The sequence below is a fragment of the Phoca vitulina genome, unplaced genomic scaffold (assembly GCF_004348235.1).
Source record: "Phoca vitulina isolate PV1807 unplaced genomic scaffold, GSC_HSeal_1.0 scaffold4, whole genome shotgun sequence".
In the NCBI taxonomy this organism is placed as follows: domain Eukaryota; kingdom Metazoa; phylum Chordata; class Mammalia; order Carnivora; family Phocidae; genus Phoca; species Phoca vitulina.
In genome coordinates, this window is record NW_022589707.1 from 45,876,282 (window position 1) to 45,899,175 (window position 22,894).

The window sequence follows — 22,894 nt, forward strand, 5'->3', positions numbered from 1 at the left end:
TTGAAAGTGGGATATTGAAGTGTCCAACTATTATTATAGAACTATTTCTCTTTTCATTTCTGTCAGCATTTGCTTTGTATGTTTTGGAGCTCTGAAGTTTTGTGCAAATGCATATTTTTAATTGTTACGGCTTCTTGGTGAATTGACCCTTTTATCCATATGCAATGTCCTTGTAATATTTTTTGACTTAACGTCTACTCTGTCTGATGTTAGTATAGTCATTACAGCTCTCTTTGGATTACTGTTTTCATTTGCATATCTTTTCCGTCCTTTCACTTTTCAGCCTCAATGTCTTTTTTAGGTATGAAGTGAGTCTTCTGTAGACAGTGTATAGTTGGGTCCCATTTTTTAAAATTCTTTCTGCCCATCTGGGTCTTTTGATTGCAGAGTCTAATCTATTGGCATTTAAAGTGGTTACTGTTAGGAAAGGACTTTTGCCATCTTGTTTTGTTTTCTGTATTCTTCTTAAAAGCTTTTTTGACCCTCGTTTCCTCCATTACTGCCTACCTTTGTGTTTTGTTGATAAATGGCATGTTTTGATACTTTCATTTCCTTTTCTATGTATTCTATAGATTTTTTCCTCTGTGGTTAGCATGGGGGTTACATATAACATTCTATGATTGAAATAATCTAATTTGAATAATACCAATTTGTCAGTGGCATACAAAAACTCTACTGCTATACAGCTCTTCCCCTCCTTTTGTTATCAGTGTTACCAATTCTATCTTTATGTGTTGTGCACCACAAAATATAGAATCATAGGTGCATTTTTATATTGGAGAAAACAAAAAAGTGAAATTATAGACTGAATTTACATTAATACCAGTATTTATATTTTACTTAAAAACTTTATATTTCATATGTCTTTGAGTTATTCTCTAGTGCCCTTTCATTTCCTCTTGAAGAACTCCCTTTAGGATTTCTTGTTAGGCAGGTCTGCTGCTAATGAACTCTCTCAGCTTTTGTTTATCTGGTAATGTCTTACTTTCTCCCTCATTTTTGAAGGACAGTTTTGCCAGATTTAGAGTTCTTGGTTGACAGTTTTTTTCTTTCAGTGCTTTAAATATATCATTCCACTGCTTTCTGGCCTCCAAGGTTTCTTCTGAGCAATCAGCTGATAATCCTTTTGAGGATTTCTTGTGTGTGATGAGTTGCTTTTTTTTCTGGCTGCTTTCAGTATTCTCTTTGTCTTTCACTGGTTTGATTAAAATGTGGCTCAGTGTAGGTCTCTTGGGTTTATCCTACTTGGGGTTTATTGAGCTTCAAGTCTTCCGTCAAACTTGGGAAGTTTTCGGTCGTTATTTTGTCAAATAGTCTGATTCTCTTTTCTGCCTCCTCAATTTGATTTTGAACTTCTCTAATAAAATTTTCAATTTTTGGGTATTGTATTTTTTCACCTCCAGAATTCTTGTTCCTTCTTATAATTTCTTCTTGTTGATATCATTTTGCTTATACAGTTGACCCTGAATAACACAGATTGGAACTGTGTGGGTCTACTATACATGGATTTTGTTTTTTATGGTCCAGTACTGTAAATATATTGTCCTTACGATTTTCTTAATATTTTGTTTTCGCTAGCTTAGTTTATTGTAAGGATATAATGTACAATACATATATCAAACCTGTTAATGGACTGTGTTATTGGTAAGGCTTCCAGTCAACAGTAGGCTGTTAGTTAAGTTTTTGGGGAGTCAAAAGTTGCGTGTGGATTTTCAGCTGTATGGGGGGGGGGGTCAGTGCCCCAACCCATGGTGTTTAAGGATTAACTGTTTATCATTTTCCCAATTTATTCTAGTTTTTTTGTGTTTTCCTTTTGTTCTTTGAGCATACTTAAGGCAGTTGTCTTTTGTCTAGTAAGTCCACAGTCTGTGCTATCTCAGGGACAGTCTCTATCAGTTTGTTTTGTTCCTTTGAATGGACCAGTTTTTTCTATTTCTTTGTATGTCTTTGATCTTCTGTTGAAAAGTGGGTGTTTGAGGAAACAGCCACCTCTTCTAGTCTTTGCAGACTGGCTCTGTGCCAGGGAAGTCATTCATTGATTAGTTGGGCATGCTCTGACCCTGTAAGCTTAAAGTCTTGTCAGATCTTTGCTGAGCATGTGTCTGGCCTGGCCCAGCCCCGTGTGAGGCTTTCCCAATTCCCCGATGTACACAGCTGCTTTGCAATGCCTTGGTTTCCCAAGGAGTCTTACCCAAGCTTTCCCTTGGGGCTTTGGGTGCTCTTTTGTATTTCTTCTGCATAAACTCTTCATCTCAGCCATTTGTAGGTCTGTAGTCCTTTGCAATTTTCATGAGCAATGGCTGGTGCTCTTCCTTGCAGGAGACTGAGTTAGGTGAGAGAGGGACCAGTCCCTTCAGGCAGTCCCCGGTTGGTTAGAGTGTCGCAGTCAGTGTTGTAAGGAGCTGCATTCTGCATACAGTTTGCAGTGTTTATAAACCACTTGCCTACTTGTACATAATTATAGGCAAATTTGAATAGTAGGATGATAAGTTTTTCAATTCTTATGATGAGTTTAGGTTTTTTAAAAAAATTAGGTGAATTTCACAAAACATCAAATTAACCATTTTAAAGTGAACAATTTATGGGACCTTTTGAGTCTGGCTTCTCATTACTTAGTATAACATTTTGCAGGTTGACCTACGTCGTAGCATGGATCGGTACTTCATCCTTTTTATAGCTGAATAATAGCCTGCTGTATATTGTATATACTACAATTTCTTATCTATTCATTTGTGATGGACCTTTTGGCTGTTGTAAGTAGTCCTGCTATTAACATGCATGTACATGTATCGGAGACATCTGTTTGCAGTTCTTTTAATTACATACCTAAGAATGAAAGCGCTGGGTCAGATAGGAATTCTGTGTTTGACTTTTTGAAGAATCCTCAAACTGTTTTCCATAGTGGCTGAACCATTACATTCCCACTAGCTATATATAAGTGTTCTGGCTTCACTATATCTTCTCCAACACTTTTTCCTTATGATTTCTGGACTCTAGAGGATGTGAAGTGGTATCTTGTATTTTTGATTCGCGTTTCCCTAATGACTAATGATGTTGAACATCTTTTCATTTGTTTTTCATTTGTATATATATATTTTTTTGGGGGGAGAAATATATATCAAGTCCTTCATGCATTTTTTGATTGGATGGTGTTTGTTGTTGCATCGTAGGAGATCTTTATATATTCTGAATGCTGGGTCCTTACCACTTACATGTTTCGCAGCTCTTTCTCCCATTCCATGGGTTGCCTTTCACTTTTTTTTTTTAAAGATTTTATTTATTTATTTGAGAGAGAGAATGAGATAGAGCATGAAAGGGGGGAGGGTCAGAGGGAGAAGCAGACTCCCTGCCTGAGCAGAGAGCCCGATGTGGAACTCGATCCCGGGACTCCAGGATCATGACCTGAGCCGAAGGCAGTCACTTAACCAACTGAGCCACCCAGGCGCTTGCCTTTCACTTTCTTGATAATGTCCTTTGATGAAAAGATGTTTTCAGTTTTGATGAGGTCTAGTTGAATCAGTTTTTTTCTTTTGTTGCTCATGCTTTTGGCCTCCTATCAAGTTTAGGCTTTTTGATTGAATTAAACACTAAATACTAATTAGTAGGTAGTTATTTTATTGAAAAATAGCATTTGCCTGGAATGTCATTTGTAGGGGTATGACAAGCTGTGTGCCCTTGAGGAAGTAGGCTAAGGTTTGCTCCTTTTTGAGAGGAAGTGCTCCAACTGATGGATGAGATCTTGTCACACTCTGGTCATCCTTGACTTATGATCCTCTTAGCTATAAATAAATAGTTCATATGCTCCATCACTGAGTTGAACCATATTTTCTGGAGGTTTTCAAATCTCACTGCGTATACTTTTAAAAAACTAACTACCCTGCTTTAGATGTACATGACCACGTTGGTGTTTTGAAACCTCAGGCCCTCTTGTCCGCCCACCAGTTCTGTATCAGGGTGCTTGTCTTGTCACATCTACCCCATCCTCGAGTATGCCTTTAAGGGACAGAGAGCATGGCTAAGTTGCTAGCTGAGAAGGGAACTCGTCTTAATTTCTCTTGCTTTCATTACTTAGGGTGGTTGAAGACTTTATGTTCCCTTTATAGTGAGTTTTCTTTGGTTTACTTATTTTATCTGTGTGACTCTTGGAACATTTCATTTTTTAAGAGCTTTTCAGTAACAATAATTTATCTATTTGTGGCAGATGTTTTCTCCCAAGTTTTTTTTTTTTCCCCTGAATTTGTTTTCTTTGAAGGCGATTAGAACTGTTAAGTGGTCCATGATACTACACTTTTCCATTTTGATCTCCTTTATGTGGGGGCTTGAAGTCTTCCTCATTCACGGGCCAGCTGCATATTCACATAAATTATATTCTCCTCTGTGGTTTGTTTACCTAATTTTAACTCTTTGATCTTCTGATTCGTAGGTAGTATTGGAGAGAAGCAAAATGGACTGTTGAATTCACCTCAAATAGGCACTTTTGCCAACATCCTTTATTGACTTACTGACATCTCTTTCCCATTGATTTGTGGTGTTTTTCCTATCAAATTTTAATGATATGTGCTAGGATCCATTTCTAGGCAATCTGTATGTCCCACTGTTGCTGCATCATTTTTTTTTCTTTCTTTTTGACTAAGGCTTAATTTATATACAGTAAATTTCATCCTTTTTAGTTTTCAGTCCTATGAGCTTTTTGTGTAATCACTATCACCATTGATTTTATCACTGCTCAAAAATTCCCTCTGACCTCTCGTGTCAGGCAACCGTTGATGTGTGTTCTGCTTCTCTAGTTTTGCCTCTTCCAACATGTCTGGTAAGTGGAATCAGACAGTATGTAGCCTTTTTCACTAGGCCTAATGCATTTGAGATTTATCTGTGTAATTGTGTCTATCAGTAATTTATTCTTTTTTATTGGTAGCATTAGTCCATGGTATGGATGTCCCCCGTTCTGTTTATCCATTCCCTTACTGATTTGGATTGTTTCTGGGTTTGGAAATAAAATTGCTGATGACAAGTTTGTTGTGAACCTAAGTTTTTGTTTCATTTGGGTAAACACCTCAGAACAGGATTGCTGGATCGTGTGGTAAGAGTATGTTTAACTTGATGAGAAGCTGCCAAATTGTTTTCCAAAGTCGTCCTACCATTTTGCGTTTCCACCAGTCGTTTAGGAGAGTGCCAGTTACTCCAAATCCTTGTCAGTCAGCACTTGGTATTGTCCTATTTTCTTAAGCCATTCTAGTAGGAAGATAATCGAGTCTCATTCTAGTTTTAATTTGCATTTCCCTAATGGCTGTGGATGTCAGACATTTTTCATGTGCTTATCTGCCACCCTGTATCTTTGGCAAAGTGTCTGCTCACATCTTTTGCCCATGTTTAAATTGGATTCTTTTCTTATTGAGTTTTGAGGGTTCTTTATATATTTTGGGTATAGGTCCTTTATCAGGCATATGGTTTGTAGGTATTTTCTCCCAGTTGGTTTTTCTTGTCATCTATTTAAAGTGTTTTTTGAAGAGCAGAAGCTTTTAATTTCGATTGTCTGATATATGAACTTTTAAAATCTGTATTCTGCTTCTGGTGTTGTATCAAAGAATTCTAGGCTAAGGTCACAAAGATTTTCTCCTGTTCTTTTCTAGAAGTTTTAGAGTTTTAGGTTTTATATTTAGGTCTTCTCTATTTTGAGTTAGTTTTTGTAAATGGTGTAAGGTATTGTATGTATCTTAGGGATCGACCAATTTAATCATAAGAGATTTAAAGAAATGACAGTGTTTGTGATAGAAAATGATGCAAAACAACCCTATTTGTGGAGGGTTGAAGGAATGCTTATCTCTGTGTAAAAGGTTCTTTCGCAGATGCAAGGTAGTACACGCTGCAAATTCTGCTTTCCTTGCTATCAAAATTGCTTTGAAAACACTTAATAAGGAAAATGCAGTAGTATGCATAGATTTCTTTTGTGCTCTTCCTTAGGGCTACAAATGGAATTTGTTTCCAGGTGAAATATATGCAGTGTTCCTGGAATAAGAAACATTTCCTGAAGCTTTATCAAAATCAGCTCTGGAATCAGTTGGCCTTAAAGAAGAATCTGTTTCTTTCCTTCAGAAACTAGTAGATGATAAATATGTGCCTTCCAGCTAGGAGGTGGTATTTCTTAATCTAGGAAGAATATATTTATATATCATTGAGATCTAGAAAAGCCTTAATTAAAAAATTATACTTAATTTTAAAAGTACAAAATTTTAGATTAATGATAGGCTCATTTGTTTTCAAGGGTGAATACTTGATTGAAAAGCAGCTGGTGGTTTGAGGCATCTTTTTATGGCTTACTAGTTTTCTTTTTTTAATTGAATTTTAGTTGAGGGTTAGGCTGAGGTGGTTAAAGAGATACGGAGAGCTCCAGAGCATTGCTTTGTGTTCCTCAAGAAATGCTGAAAGGGCACCTGCTAAATACGAAGCAAGCAGCAATTTGGCAGGATTGATTTTTATTAGTATAGCTTAGTTGGGAGAGAACAAAGCCAGATTTTAAACCAAGTGCAGTTCTGCAGATGGCTCTGTCTCCCAGACTTGCAGTTAACTTCTGGGTTTTGGAGCCCAGGTACTTGGGTTCAGGGTGTGGTGCTGCCAGGCATGAAATCTGAAGCCTGGACTCAGGAGCTGATGTTTCTGAACCTGCCTTAGGGTGAAACGTTGGGTTCTTAAACCACATGCCCCTCAAGTGCTGGTAGCACAAGAAGTGGATGGAGGTCTAGACTTGCTCTGGGAGTTTGGGAACAGATTGCGTTCATTTAAGGAGGAAAGATTTTCTTTGTTAGTGTATATAAATGCAGCAGACTTCTGTGCGTTGACTTTATATCCTGCAACTTTGCTGAATTCCTGTATGAGTTCTAGCAATTTTTTGGTGGAGTCTTTTGGGTTTTCCACATAGAGTATCATGTCATCTGCGAAGAGTGAAAGTTTGACTTCTTTTTTGCCAATTTGGATGCCTTTCATTTCTTTTTGTTGTCTGACTGCTGAGGCTAGGACTTTCAGTACTGTGTTGAACAGCAGTGGTGAGAGTGGACATCCCTGCCGTGTTCCTGACCTTAGGGGGAAAGCTCTCAGTTTTTCCCCATTGAGTATGATATTTGCTATGGGCTTTTCATAGATGGCTTTTATGATACTGAGATATGTTCCCTTTATCCCTACACTGTGAAGAATTTTAATCAGGAAAGGATGCTGTACTTGGTCAGATGCTTTTTCTGCATCTTTTGAGAGGATCATATGGTTCTTGTCCTTTTCTTTTATTAATGTAGTGTATCACATTGATTGATTTGCGGATGTTGAACCACCTGTATCCCAGGAATAAATCCCATTTGTTTATAGCAGCAATGTCCACAACAGCCAAAATATGGAAAGAGCCCAGAAGTCCATCAACAGATGAATGGATAAAGATGTGTTATATACATACAATGGAATATTACTCAACCATCAAAAAGAATGAAGTCTTGTCATTTGCAACGACGTGGATGGAACTAGAGGGTATTATGCTAAGCGAAATAAGGCCATCAGAGAAAGACAAATACTGTATGATTTCACTCATACGTGGAATTTAAGAAACAAAACCGATGAACGTAGGGGAGGGGAAGGAAAAATAAGACAAAAACAGAGAGGGAGGCAAACCATAAGAGACACTTAACTCTAGAGAACAAACTGAGGGTTGCTGGAGGGGAGGTGGGTGGGGGAATGGGATAACTGTTAGGGTGATGGACATTAAGGAGGGCCCTTGATGTAATGAGCACTGGGTATCATATACAATTGATGAATCACTGAATTCTACCCCTGAAGCTAATAATACACTGTGTTAACTAACTTGAATTTAATAAAAAATTTAAAGGATGATTTTCCCTGCAGTTTTAAATTCTTTTTTTTTTTTTTTTTTGATTTTATTTATTTATTTAACACAGAGAGACAGTAAGAGAGGGAACACAAGCAGGGGGGGTGGGAGAGGGAGAAGCAGGCCTCCTGCTGAGCAGGGAACCCGATGCAGGGCTCGATCCCAGGACCCTGGGACCATGACCTGAGCTGAAGGCAGACGCTTAAGGACTGAGCCACCCAGGCACCCCAAATTATCTTCTAAAGTTGGTCTTTTATTGCTGAATTTTAAAAAATTGTGTAAGGTACACATAATATAAAATTTATCCTTTTAATAAGTAGCGTTGAACACATTTAAATTGTTGTCAACCGTAAATTGTTGGGCAAGCAATCTCCAGAAGGTTTTCATTTTGTAAAACTGAAACTCTACCCATTAAACAACCACTCCCCTCCCCCAGCCCTGGCAGCCTCCCTTCTACTTCCTGTGTCTGTGACTTCGACTGCTCACATGAGATATCTCATATGAGTGGAATCATAGTATTTGTCTTTTTGTGACTGGCTTATTTTATCTAGCATAACGTCCTCAAGATTCATTCACGTTATGGCATGTGACAGGATTTCCTACCTTTTCTTTTTGAATTAGTTGACGCTGCTCATCAGTTAATCAGATATTAATTAAATATCTCTAAGTACACAAGACACTGTTCTTGGTGCTGGAGGGGGTGGTATGGTGAGAAAGATGGCAGAGAGCTCAAGAGTCTGCTATGAGAGTTAACTGTCCGTTTAGGAGGTTAAGATAGGCCCGTGGATAGCTGGCATCGTGTAGGAAAGGGCACACCCCACGGGACAGGAACAGAAAATGGGCCCGCACCTCTGTGCTCTGTGTGAGCGAGTGTTCTCTGTGTCACCAGGGAACTCCTACAACTGTGCAATCTCAGGCTCTCCCCCGCCCCACCCGACAGACTGTTTCAGACTAGTTCTTTCGTTTGTGTTAATTTTGTGGAGGTATAATTGACCTGTAACATACTAGTATCAGGATTCGATAGTTTTAGAATTTCCTTCCTAAGGCTGAATAATACGTCATCATACGTGTCTCTGAATTTTGTCCGTTCTTCCACTGATGGACACTTGGGTGGCTTCCCCTTTGTGGCTGTTGGAAATTGTGCTGTTGTGAACAAGGGAAGGGCAGTTTTTTAATTAGTTAATTTTTCTGCTCCAGTCGGTGAAAGGGAGACTCGATTGAGGTGCCAGGGCCTTGGGGCAAAGTGGGAGCCAGTGGTGGGGCCTCGTGTGACCTTCTCGGGGCGCAGTTGTTGGCGTGGTGCACTTCCTGCAGGGGTGCAGGCGAGCAGAGCACTCGGCGGCGGGTCATCTGTGGCCGTTGGTTTCTGGGCCAGCTGGCCGAGGGAGGCTCAGGGATGCCGAGCGCAGGGCGCGCTCTTCCTGGATACTGTGAGCTGAGAGAGTGCGGGCGTCCTGCAGCTGTTCAGCTGCTGAAATTGGACACTGCTGGTCACGCGGGTGCCCTCCCTGTCTTGGATCTTGGCTCTGACGTTCTCAGCGGTGTCCCTGGGCTCGGCCTCGGGGTGCTGGTCTCACCCGTCAGGGTCATCACAGGGATCTGCCTCGCTGTGTCCGCATGGCTGCCGCCACCACCCCACCGCTCAGCTACCTTGTTGAAGGGGAAGAGGGTGGCCATGCTCTTTTTAATGTGAAGTTTTTCTTTTTACTTCGTTATCTTAGCACTCCAGTGTCCACTGCTATTCGTACCAGACGCTAGTAGATAGACTGTTGGTAATATTTGAAAGTTTGCATTTAAAATGTCCTTGGTGTTCTATGAAGCACCACGAGCGCTGCTGAGCTCTTTCCCTGAACAAGTGTGAGGTCCAGCCTGGGGACGTTTGCTTCTTACCTTAGAGGCTGATGTTACACGACTGGGAGATTTCTCAGCAAGACCAGGATTCCTGGCTTCCCTGGGGGGGAGGACGGGGGGCTGCAGGTGGAGCACACGGGACCCCCGTTTCTGCATGGCAGTGGTCTGCTGCCCTGGAGAGTGGCCGCGCCTTCTGGACCTGTGTCTGGAGCTCCCCAATGAACCTCGGCCCATGGTGTCTTACCCTGAGCTGCTGCCTTACCACCGTCCTGTTCAGCCCCCAGAACTGCTGAGCCTGCATCTTTGTTTGCGATGAGCTCTGAGGTCATGTTTCGGGCTTGCACGTGATCTGCAGTCCTTTCCGAAGGAGGAGCTGTGAATGGGACTACTTTGTACGTAGATGGTCTGGGTGAAAATCTGTAATTCCTCTTGTATAGGAATGGCATAGAGTGCACCTTTTCACCCTGTGCACCTTCCCTAGGAAACGGATGACAAGGGCAGATGCATGTCGATACCTTCAGCATGGATTATTGATAACCTGCTTTAGGCCAGGCCCCGTGTTAGGTGCTGGGAACTCCATCCTCGTTCCTGTGCCCTTGTAGGGGATTTGGCTCCCAGCCCCCACTTGACTCTTAGCGATACATTGTTATCCCAGCAAGGACTGAGGGGACAGATGTGGCGAGTGTATAGGAAAGGAATAGAATAAATATATGTACTTCAAAAAATTATGAATCATTAATCTTTTCACTTTCAGAAGGGAATTGTCTTGATTTCTTTTTGGTTAGCTAGATTGCAGTTATCTTAATGTGCAAGTTTGACTACTATATGTAGATGTACTGGTTGGCAGTTTTTAATATTTTCTTTTCAGTTACTTTAATTATTATTATTAGTAGTAGTAGTAGTAGTAGTAGTATTTTGTGAGTGTCATGATTGGGGTTGCAATCAAACGGAGCATGGGCTTCGGAGAAAAAAGTCTGTTGCACTCTCTGTCTACACGGTGTGGCTATCCAGTGAATCCCTGGTGATCTGAACAGGGAAATGACAACTCCTTGGGCCTAATGTATTATGATATTGCTGAACTGCTCACACATTAGAAGGGTGTTCCCATGAATCTTTTAGCAGGTGCCTTGCATAGAAATCCTGATTTCTTTGTCAACTCTGTTAAACAGTGTCTTGCAATGAAGACACTTGAATATCTTATGGAGATTTTTGCTAAATCTTGAAGCTTGTGACTGAAACTCTTCTCTTAACGCCTTGTGAAGTTAGGCAGCCAGAAACCCAGCCCTGCATGCCCTGAGGATGCGTACTGGTTTTTGCTTTTTTCAGAGTGTGTTCTTGCCTTTTGTTCCTAATTGGTAATTCCAGCCCCCCTCGTGGTACCTGTGGAGCAGACTCGGGAGCAGACGCAGAAGTCCTAGATGAGTAGGGAGGATTGGGGGGTGTCGGGGGGACGACACAGGCTTCGCTGCAGCCGTACCCAGGCTGATGCAGATGCCGCTGGAAGTAGTTCCTTCACATGACCAGCCTCCATTCCTTCCAGGTGCTTCCGTTAAATCAGGACAGGGCGTGCTGCTCCTCCTTTAACCTCTTTAGGGTAAAACAAGCTTCTGGGCCAGTGGAGCTTTCTGGCTCGTGGAATGGGGCTAGGTCAAAAAGGCGACGACGGAAGCCAGTCCCGGCCCGTGTCTCTCACTGCCCGGCAGGGACGGACCTCGGGGGCTGTTATGTACAGTGTAACACACTTACACTGTGATAAGTATCATCTGTGTTTCTCTTGTTACCAGTGTTATCTGGGTGTGTTGGTTTCATGACGAAACAACTAAAAAGTATCTTTGAAAAGGTAAGAGGTGCCAAATACTGTTTAAATTTACCTCCTTATGAAAAGTTTCATTTTTCTCCCAAGAACTGTTTGTTTCAGGCTTTGTTAGGAGCTTCTCAGCATAAATGGGATGGGTTTTTTTTGTTGTTGGTGTTGTTACTGTTACTGGAACTCTACTTCCGTGTCTGCCCCTTAGTCCCAAGGGGTGATTTCGTTAGATGGTGGGAAAGTGTGTTAACCCTCTGACACCATTAAACTTGGCATATTCAATTTCTGGATTTGTGTTCTCTGTAAACCAAATGTTAGACTTCCTTTGATTGAACCATTGACTTTCTAATCATTTTTTAAACAAGAAGCATTAAAATCATGATAAAAATAATATTAAGAGATTAGTGATTTCTTAAATGAACCTAACTGTAAAATTAATTCAATGCACAGAAAAAAATTCAAAGAATTAAAGTAACTTAAACGTTACTGTGTGTGCTAGTGCCCACACGGTGTGGTCTAGGGAACCCCGAGGGTTCTACAAGGATAGAGTTACTGTGGTAATAATTCTAAATGCCAGTTTCACATAAAAATGTCTTCTTGCAGTCGAGGCGCCTGGGTGGCTCAGTCAGTTCACCGTTCAACTCTTCGTTTCGGCTCAGGTCATGTTCTCAGGGTCGTGAGATCGAGCCTGCTTAAGATTCTCTCTCTCCCTCTACCCCTCCCCTTCCTCTCTCTAAAAAAAAAAAAAAAAAGTGTAGCAGTAAAAATTATATTAAAATCTCAACCCTTGAAGGCATCTCTTTAATATTCATGTGATGAAATGTGAAGTATAAAGTACCTTTGCATCCCCACGAATAGTGATTGTCAGGTTATCTCAGGGCAAAGATCTAGGAAATAGTGGGACTATATCCCAAGGATAGAAAGAACTACAAAGAAATCTTATACTTGATGTTGATGGCTATTGTTGGTAGTGGTGTTGGTGGTATAAGTTTGAAACTGTTTTGTATGTATTGTAGATAAAGCAAATGGGTAAGTGTATGAGAAATACTGAGAGTTGGAGCTTTCATTGTAGGGGGAAGGGAAATAATGTGGGATTGAGGGAGGTGAGGAAGAATCCTGCCGTTTTGGATTTGAATTCAAGGTGTCACCGTGAATGTGTGATTTAAGACATTTAAAAGATACTTACTCTGTCCAAAGAGCCGAGAAGTAATGATACTTAACTAGCAAGGAGCATACCGAGTCCTCACATCTGATTTTTTAAAAAAATTTTTTTATTGTTTCGTTAATCATCATACATTACATCATTAGTTTTTGATGTAGTGTTCCATGATTCATTGTTTGTGCATAACACCCAGTGCTCCATGCAGAATGTGCCCTCTTTAATACCCATCATCAGGCTAACCCATCCCCCCATCCCCCTCCCCTCTAGAACCCTCAGTTTGTTTTTCAGAGTCCATCGTCTCTCATGGTTCGTCTCCCCCTCCGATTTCTCCCCCTTCATTCTTCCCCTCCTGCTATCTTCTTTTTTTTTTTCTTAACATATAATGTATTATTTGTTTCAGAGGTACAGATCTGTGATTCAACAGTCTTGCACAATTCACAGCACTCACCATAGCACATACCCTCCCCAGTGTCTATCACCCAGCCATCCCATCCCTCCCACCCCAACCCGCACTCCAGCAACCCTCAGTTTGTTTCCTGAGATTAAGAATTCCTCATATCAGTGAGGTCATATCACATCTGATTTCTGAATGCCTGTGCACCTTGGGGAAGTGGCTGATCCAAGGGCTGGGGCAGGTGAAGTATAAGGCTAGCTTGGTACACTTGGTACACTTGTGCCAGGAAGCAAAGAGGTGCCCAAAGACTGTTAGGGTTGTGTCAAAAGGACACAGAAACTGGCTTGAAGGAGCTCCCAGTGGCCAAATTTAGGACAATTTGAGCATCAGAAAAAATGGTGACAGTAATGGATTATAGCATGTGGAATAAAAAAAATTCCGTGAATCTACATGGGAGCGAGAGATGCAGAGAAAGGGAGAGACAGCAAGAGAGAGAGAATATTGTGTTATAGAAGAATGCCAGCAAATATATGTAGAATGGATAGAATTTGAAAATGACCATTTGCAACCTCTAATGTGTAATCATTGATTCAGGTAAGAGCTGTCAATGGAGGCCAAAACCACTGAGTGAATTGTTATCGATCAGGGGGAAGGATAGTCATAGAATGTCAAATATCACCCTACATACTTCTTACTAAATACAAAGGGGAAAAGGTATTTTTGCTAAGGAGAAATATGACACATCCCACCTTAACTTGTTGATCAGAGAGCATCACCACTAAAAACCAGTGACAGCGAGACATTTGCTTTCTAAGAATGTAGTACTACCTATGAAGTAGTTATCGTTTTGTCAAAGGAAAAAGAGGGCATATGAAAAAAGACTTTAGAGACCTATTGACCAACATATGGATCTTATTCAAATCATGATACAAGTAGACTGTGTATTTGCTGATGATACAGGGTGAAATGATACTGTATCTTCATTTGCTTCAAAATAATTTGGAAGGAGGGCAGTTGGGTCGGGATACAGACGGAACAAGATTAGCCATGGGCACAGAAGTGCTCCGAAGTCCGTGTGTGTGTTCATTATACTGTCCTATGTAGGATTGTTTGAAAAATTACATAATTATGTAAAAAAACACTAATAGGGGATAATCTGATATTTTATGCCTCTTTATGCATTGCATTGAGAAGTGCATGTCATCTGTATAGAATTGTTGCCAAAAATATTTCACTTAAATGTATCAGGAACCAATCAGATAAGTTCAGAATGTATGACATTTGATAAGGCTGTTGTCTTGGGCTATTTAAATGATGTCAGTGTTATGAAAAGCAACAAAAAATAGTGTCATTAAAAAAAATATATAATGCATGATCTTTGCTTGAATGGATCCCCTTTGTCCCCCAAAAGTTATTAAAGACATTTTGGGGACAGTTGCAGACATTTAAATATGAACTTGTAGTAAATGATACTATTGAATTGTTAATTATTTTAGATATGATTGTAGTTTTATGGCTCTAGGAGACTTTTTATTTTCAGGAGATGTGTGCTAAGGTATTTTAGGGTGAATTAGTATGATGTCTGCCGTTTACTTTAAATATACACAGGTTGGGGCGCCTGGGTGGCTCAGTTGGTTAAGTGCTGCCTTCGGCTCAGGTCATGATCCTCAGGGTCCTTGGATCGAGCCCAGCATGGGGCTCCCTGCTCAGCGGGGAGTCTGCTTCTACCTCTCCCCTTTGCCCCTCCCCCTGCTTGTGCTCTCTCTCTCTCAAATAAATAAAATCTTTAAAAAAAAAAATACACATGGATTAAGTTGACTCATACCAAGTGACTGTTTCTCTAGGTCAGAAACTGAAATACTAACAATGCCTATGGTTCCACTAGATGTTTGTTGAAAGAGACAGAAAGCAAATGTGGTGACACATGGGGGCTCCCCTTGAAGAATATATAGATGTTTGTACCATTCTTTCACCTTACTCTGGGTTTGAACTTTTTCAAAATGAAGAGTTGGGAACAAATAGGTAGTCAGTATATGAAAATGAACTCTGAACAGATACATACTTGTTAGATGAAGTGTGCTGACAACATTCTCGGAATACCTGCCTATAATATATGTGTTTAAATTCTCCTGGAATTCTGAAACTACTCGATTGAGAATATAGACAAGGAACAAAAAAGCTACTTATTTCATTGTGTGAATTTCCATGTCTGAATCAGCAGATGACAACGAACAGAAAAATTAAAGAGCTATAGGTGGAAAGGAAGAAAAGAGGGAGCTTAGTAATACCTTATTTTAACATAGATGACAATTTAAAGACAAATCCACTGTAGGAGAAAAATAGATCATTGGTTTGTCAGAAACTGAAGACTGTTTATTTTTTGTGAAGAGATCACACATGGCTTCTGTCTAGGTATGGCCTTGATATTGTTTGTAAGATAGGATATATCTCTAGAGTTTGAAAACTGTCTTGTCTTTCCCTCCCCCACCTTCATTTGTTGCCGTGAGGAATCAGCTGAAGCACGTTTTGCTCTGGGGTTACTGGACTCTTCAGGGCGACCTCGGCAGATCGATAGAGCTAGGAGATGCTAATTCCTCCTGCTCTCTAGAAAATTTCCCTAAGTGATGATAACAGCCCCTGGTTTGATCCTTCTTTTTTGAATCCAAAACAGATCCCTAAAGAAGTGGCTGACATCTTTAACGCCCCCAGTGATGATGAAGAGTTTGTCGGTTTCCGAGATGATGTTCCCATGGAAACCCTCTCATCAGAGGAGAGCTGTGATAGTTTCGACTCACTGGAGTCAGGGAAACAGGTACGGATGCTTCCTTTCATGGAAGGCACGGTCTTCTGGAAGCCTGGATCTTGGTTCGGATATTCTTTTATTTGAATTTGGTCTGAGATTGGTGATAGCGCTTAACTGTCGAGCATATATTTTATAAGTGTTTTGCCTTCATGTTTCAAGAACCAGTAAGAGTACCTAGATCACTTTGACTGTTTAAGCCCTTTCTGTGTATGATATATATATATATATTTTAAATGGGGCCTCACATGATCAGATCCATTTTCTTTGCAACCTCGGGGCTGCACACTGTGCCGAGGCTGCATTCAGAGTGTTCCCGCTTGGCAGGCAGGGGAGGGCTGGGCCCGCACAGCAGTGGGCCACCTCGCAGTGCTGTGCAGGACCGCGTGGTTGCCGTGAGCCAGTCGTGTCCCTGTGCTCTTGGAGCGTGATTCTCTGGGCATCTCACTCTTGGAATTGCCAGGGAGGGCGTTATTCTTTCTTGGATTACTTGGATCTCTGGCAAGCACAAGTTACATTTCTCTGAGAGCTGGTTTCCTGGAGGTTTCTGTTTTGCCTTAGCGGGAGCACGGCCAGTCAAAATTGCTAGGCTTCGGTGGCATTTTCTTCTGCGTTCGTTGTGGCTCTCAAAATTCTTCATTCTCCCTGGACCGTAGCCTCTCTTAAAAGACTGTAAATTAAACCCACCTTGCTTCGACTGGGCGGGTGCAGGAGGAGAAGCAATAAATGATATAGGGAAGTACCCGCTTGATCGCGTGGCTGTCTGCGTGTGTTCTGGCCTCTCTGCGAGCGGGTCTTGCCCCCCGCCCCCCCCCCCCCCCCGGGTTCAGGGGCCTCCCTGGTCTCTGTGGTCCGCACTTTACGTGCTGTCTCATTTGACCCGCCAGCCACCTGCTTCCACTCCCCCTGGTCTCTTCCTCTCTCTGGAAACAAAGCAGCTTCCATATCTTGGCTGTTGTAAATGTAATGCTGCAGTAAACATACGGGTGTCAAATTACGGTTTTTTTGCGGGGGGGGGGGGCAGTAAATACCCAGTAGTGAAATTACTGCATCATAGGGTAGTTCTATTTTTATTTTTTTGAGGAACCTCCCTGCTGTTTTCCACAGTGGCTGCCCCAATTGTATTCCCACCAGTAGCACATGAGCACCTTTTTCTCCCACTTCTTTCTCCACATCTTCACCAACACTTGAGCTTAGCCATTCTGACAGGTGTAAGGTGATACCTCATTGTGGTTTTGATTTGCATTTTCCTGATGATTAGAGAGGGGAACAACCTAAGTGTCCATCAATAGAAGAATGGATAAGGAATCGCTGAGGATGTGTACAGTGGAATATTATGCAGCCATAAAAAGGAGGTTTTTGCCATTTGCGGCAACACGGATGGACCTAGAGGATATTATGCTCAGTGAAGTAAGTCAGAGTGAGAACGACAAATACCGTAGGATTTCACTCATGTGGAATCTAAAAAATAAAATAAATAAGCAAAAAGCAGAATCAGACTTATAAATACAGAGAACAAGCTGATGGTTGCCAGCAGGGAGAGGGGGAGGGAGATGGGCAAGATGGGGGAGGGGAGTGGGGGGCAGGCTTGCAGTGACCGAGCAAATAAGGCACAGCGCGGGGTATAGGCGATGATACCGGAGCCGAGTCGGATGGCGACTGATGGCAGCTAGGCTAGTGAGCGCAGCATGAGGTCTAGAGAAGGTGAAACACTGTGTTGTACCCCTGAAACTAATGAAGCACTGCGTGTTGACTGTACTCAGATACCAAAGTCTAAAACAAAAAAGCCAGAGCAGCTGCTTTTGCTGCTCTGAGCACTGCTCGTTCCATGCAGTCAGGCCTGCCCTGCTCCCCCTGCCGAGGGGGTGACGCCAGTGTGCCCGAGACGGCCCGTGACCGTGTGCTTTTGTACAGCTCGCCCGGGACAGTTTCACAGGGGATGGAACTGCCGCTCAGGGCAGCAAGGTGACTTGCCTAAGCCCCCACGTCTGAGAAGTGTCCAGGCCGGAATGTTTGAAATCTGGGAGCATGACTTGGCGGCCTTGTCCCTGTCACTGCTCCCCTGTGCTGCAGGGGGCCAGAAGCCGCACGGACACCCTCCTTGTACGCCGTTCCGCCTGCTGTAGGCACTGGTCCGTGCTGTTCGTTCTGCTTGTGTGTCCTCTCCTCATTTTTCTAGAGTCTGCCCCTGTTCAGATCCAGTTCAAATGCTGGTGCTGCCTGCATTTTTCCTGGATTTCCTTCCTTCCTTCCTCCCTCCCTCCCTCCCTCCCTCCCTCCGTCTCCCTTACAACGCTGATCCTCACCTCTGTCACACTGCCCCACTAAACCATTACCTCCTCAGTGGGAGGAGGTGTCTTGTACATGAACGATGCTTTCCAGCTTTCCTGGGTTGGACTGCTTACTCGTGTTTCCCTTTCCTCATGTTCCATGCGTTCAGCACCCATTAGTGAATGAGTCTCCACAGGGTGGAATTGAGATGGGAATGCTGGTCTAACTGGTTCAGCTCACCATCATTTTCTGGTCGGTTTCTTCATGTCCCATGAGCTTCAAAATAAAAAGTGTAACCACTCTGTTAGCTCCGCTTCTCATCTATTATTTGCTTACGTTCTCGATCCTGGGAGATAGATACAGGGAACCCAGGGCCAGAGCATATTGCCTGCTACTGACTTTAAAGGATCACAAATTCCGGAGAGCAAACTGCTATGTGAGGGTTGTAACCAAGACTGCAGTGAGACCATGGAGTGGATATTTTGTTTTATACAGACTCACATTAAGAACAATTTTTTGTTTTTGTGTTTTAAGTCGGCTCCATGCACAGTGTGGAGCCCCAAGTGGGGCTTGAACTCATGATCCTGAGATTAAGACCTGAGATCGAGAGTCGGACATTTAACTGACTCTGCCACCCAAGTGCCCCCAAAACAGTTTTTATATCTTGTGGAATGAGGAGAAGAAAAGCAGGGGTTTAGGACTGTGGCTAAGTTGTTTTTGGGTTCGATCTGGTCACCAAAGATCCTGGTTTTTCCCAGGCTGACCACTTCCCTGTGAGGCCAGCTCAACGGGTAAAGCGAGCCAGAGGACCGGAAGGTTGGAACTTGCTGCTTTAAGATGTGACTTGTTCTCTCTGGGCCCTAGGCAGGGACAACGGGTATATGATGAAATGTACACATAGACCCCCATGTGCCCTAGAGCCTCCTGCAGGGGCCAGCTCAGGGCTCCATGAGCCAGATGTTTCCTGCCCTTGGAGGTGGCAGGTTTGTGGTGGGTTTTTGTGGCAACCAGCTATGCACCAGTCTTCCTTAAAAATCAGCCCGGGCCTATTGCTTCTCCACCCTGACCCCACACATTCATGATCCATGTTAACCAGCCAGGAGAAGCTGCATGAACTTGCACATAGTATGCAGCAGTGTTGACTTTGGTCTTCCTTAGACACCATTTGAATTTCACTTTAAAGAAACTTCCCTTTTGTGTTTGTATTTTTTTTTTTCAAGCAGCTGCACCACAGCTATCAACAAAGGAACAAAGTAATTTAGCTCCAAGCACACTCACTCCAATTACCCATAATAATTCATAGGAGACATTTAAGCTTAAAAAAAAATGCTGGATATAGACATTTCTTTCTCTATCTCCCTGTAAATTTTCCTACTCATCTATTATATCTATTTTTCTCCAGAAATGATCTGAGCTTGACGAAGTATATAATTAAAGTCAGGGAGAGGCAGTGGGGGAGATAAAGATTCTCCAACCACATGTGCTGTGATGAGGGGTCGTTGCTATATCGGGTGCGGGAGGAAGACACATCAGAGGCAACTGGGGACACGGGCTCCAGCCCTGGCTGCCAGCTTGGAGGAGGCCGGTCTGCGGGTCTCCTTTCTGTACTGCAGATCTGTCTGTTCCCTCCTTTCTTTCAAGAGAGCCATTTAGAGAGCCCAGTTTCTTGCCTTTTATTGGTTCAAAAGATAGAAAACGTCATCTGAAAATGTCTTTCCTTTTTAAGCGTCCTAGAGCATCTTTCCTTCTGCTCACTTGCTACCTGTCCGTGGTTGCTGGCCTCCCACCTCCTGCAGGAGAGGCTCTCCTGGAGGCTGGGTGTGGGGGGGTGGTGCTCCTATCCACCCCTGCCGTGGGTGGCAGCCTCCTCAGCAGTGGGCGGGGAGGGGTGGGAAGGACTCTGGCCCTTTCTGCACAGGAACTTGCTGTGTCTGGGAGGGAGGCGGGAGGTATGCTCACGGACTTGGAGGAGACAGCTTTGGGTAGCTGCTAGGAAGGTGGGCCAGCCTGTGGCAGGGAGCCAGGGTTTCTCCTTCTGGCTCCTTCCCGTGTGTGTCCGCTTCTGTGTGAGAGCAGACCTTCCTGATGGCCGGCCCTGGCAGGAGGAACCGAATTCCATCGGTGCGCACCGGTCACAGAAGCAGCTGAGCGTGTGGCTGTGCTGACTTCTAGAAATGGTGCAGTTGTCTGATGGTTTCAAATTGTTCAGTTGTTCTGTTTTTGTAATCTATAGAAAGATGTGTCTGTGTGTGTGTGTTTGATTATTGTGGTAAAATACACGTAGCATAAAATTTACCATTTTACCATCTTTTAAGTGTAGAAAACTCCCCATTAAACAACTCTTCACTGTCCCCTTAGCCCCCGGTCACCTCTGTTCTTCTTTGTTTATGACATTTGTGTGTTTTTAATTTAGCAAGATGTACGTTTCCGTTCCAAATACTTCACGGAAGAGCTAAGAAGAATTTTTATAGAGGACACTGACTCAGAGACCGAAGAATTTGAAGGATTTACGCAGAATGACCTGAATGGAAATAGTAACTCAGAAGTCATGGTAATAATTATCAAGACGGTAGAGTGTGGGTTGTCATATTTTCAGTCCTGTTCCTGAATTGTATTTTCTCGTAAGAAGTCACTTCACAAATGAATGACTTTTTCTTACGTGTTTATCTTCTAAGCCAGTTAACAAAATATAGAAATGGCTATTCTAAGGCTAACTTTCCTTGGTACCTTAGGGGTTTGGGGGGACATGTCTCAGGTGTCCCTTATTGTCCTTCTGAAAGAATTTATTTCAGACTTTCTGGAACATCTTTTATCTGGAAAGAGGACCGTCTGTCTAGGAATAGCAAGTTCCTTAAAGTCATTTCTTGTTGTGTGTAAAGTCATGTTCTTAAGTTTGGAGTTAATTTGGCTAAAATTTAGCTGTGGTATAAACTCAAGAGTTTTCCCTGTGTATTCTTGATTTGGATGCTGAAATGCTCTTTCAATGATAAAGATGACCTGGACTTGTCTGACTCCTGAGGGAAGTCTGCTCTTAGCACTTGACCTTTAGGAGACTTGATTTCTTCCTTCACTCCCCTATGTTGAGGCCAGTGTACTGCCAATTAGTATTTGAATCTCAGGGTACCACTAAAGAACAGCCTTTGGGTTTTTTCCAGGCATGAAAGTGTTTTCTGCTAACTGAAAAATAGCATACATTTATCCCCCCAAATCAGTCCACCGTTTTCTTCTTTGGTATCAAGATAAAGGATAGAGGTTAAACCTCACATTCAGAAGCTCCTAAGGAACCACGGCTGGCGTGGAACTTGTGTAGAAATTTAAATAAGCTATAACTAGTAGGTTTGCTTTGTTCCTCACCTTTTCCTGGGGGGATCTTAAGGCCTGAAAGCCCTAATGGTAGGCTGCCTCGTTTGATGTTGATCCCCCCACCCTGCCCCTCCCAGCGAGTAGCAACGCGGAGCCCCCCCCAGCCTGCAGTCACCAGCCCTCCTTTGGCTTTCTTTACAGAAGCTGCTTGTGAGGCAGTTGATGTGTTCTGGCCAGCAAGCCTCCAGTTCTTTGCCAGCAAGACACTAAAGTTCTTCCAAACCCTAATGGCTATCATCTACTCTTAGTGACTTATCTTCTGATTTTTAGCTAAGTGATGTCAGGTTATTCAGAGAATCTGTGTTTCTAGCACTGGGAAGACTACTCCAAAAGTTGTTGGGTGTTTTTTTTTTTTCCCCCTCTTCATGGTCTATACATTTGGGGTATGAATTCTGACATGTTGACTGACGTAATAACTCATAGCTTAGGGCAGGTCCGCCTGCAAATTTTATTTTACAATTCAGTGAGCCAGCAAGCATTCTTGCCTCCCTCCCCAACCTCCTGCCCACCCTAGCGGGGACTGGTGAGACCCTGTTTTCCGATAATAGGATGTTACTGCCCCTTGGTGTCCCCTGGTCTTCTAGCTGTACGTGAAGAGGCCTTGTGTGCTTTGCCTCCGGCCTCCACTGGTGGTTACAATTTGCTCTTGTCTACTTTAGTCCTTTACAGAGTCCTTAGCAAAGAGATACGGGTTAGAGGATGATGAAGATAAATAAAGCCAATCTGAGAGAGAGTTCCTCTGAAGTCCTCCAACACTGTCTTCCTAAAATTGGATCCTCCAATCCCACCATTTTGGATTCCAGAGCTACTGATGTAGAAAGTTCAGGATACTTTAAAAAAAAAAAAAAATCAGTACACTATAGTCTTATTTCTCTACTTGGTCTGTTGTGGATTGATACATACACCAAGGTTTGGAAGTTATCTGCAGGGTTTTTTTTCCCCTCCCTTTTCCTTATTTATTTTATTTTTAAGTAGGCTCCAGCCCAGTGTGGAGCCCGACGCAGGGCTTGAACTTACTGAGATCAAGACCTGAGCTGAGATCGAGTCGGACGCTTAACCGACTGAGCCACCCAGGCGCCCCAGTACATTTAAAAATTTTTTTAAATAGGCTCCATGCCCAATGTGGGGCTTGAACTCACCCTGAGATTAAGAGTCATGTGCTCTACGGACTGAGCCAGCCAGGTGCCCTCCTCTGCCTTATTTTTAGCTTGAGTCCAGCTAGAATTTGGGGGGGATGGTCACCGAGGAGGAAGCGGAGTCCTTTACCTCAGTCCTGGGCCCATTGTGATGCTGCTCCCTGTTCTCCTCACAGCAGCCCCGTTGTCCAGAGTCCCCGACAGAGGGTCTCAGCTTGTGGTAAAGATGCCCAGGAGGTGGCCTTG

At 42.8% G+C, this 22,894-nt stretch overlaps 1 protein-coding gene across 1 annotated transcript in view; it reads left to right on the top strand.

Moving 5' to 3' along the window:
- CDCA7L (cell division cycle associated 7 like) overlaps positions 1-22,894 on the top strand; it is a 42,826-nt gene that overhangs the window by 13,059 nt on the left and 6,873 nt on the right. The window contains exons 2-3 of the mRNA XM_032401961.1: positions 15,750-15,890; positions 20,563-20,700. Of these exons, the coding sequence (XP_032257852.1) occupies positions 15,750-15,890; positions 20,563-20,700 (279 nt within the window). The remainder of the gene's footprint in view (positions 1-15,749; positions 15,891-20,562; positions 20,701-22,894) is intronic.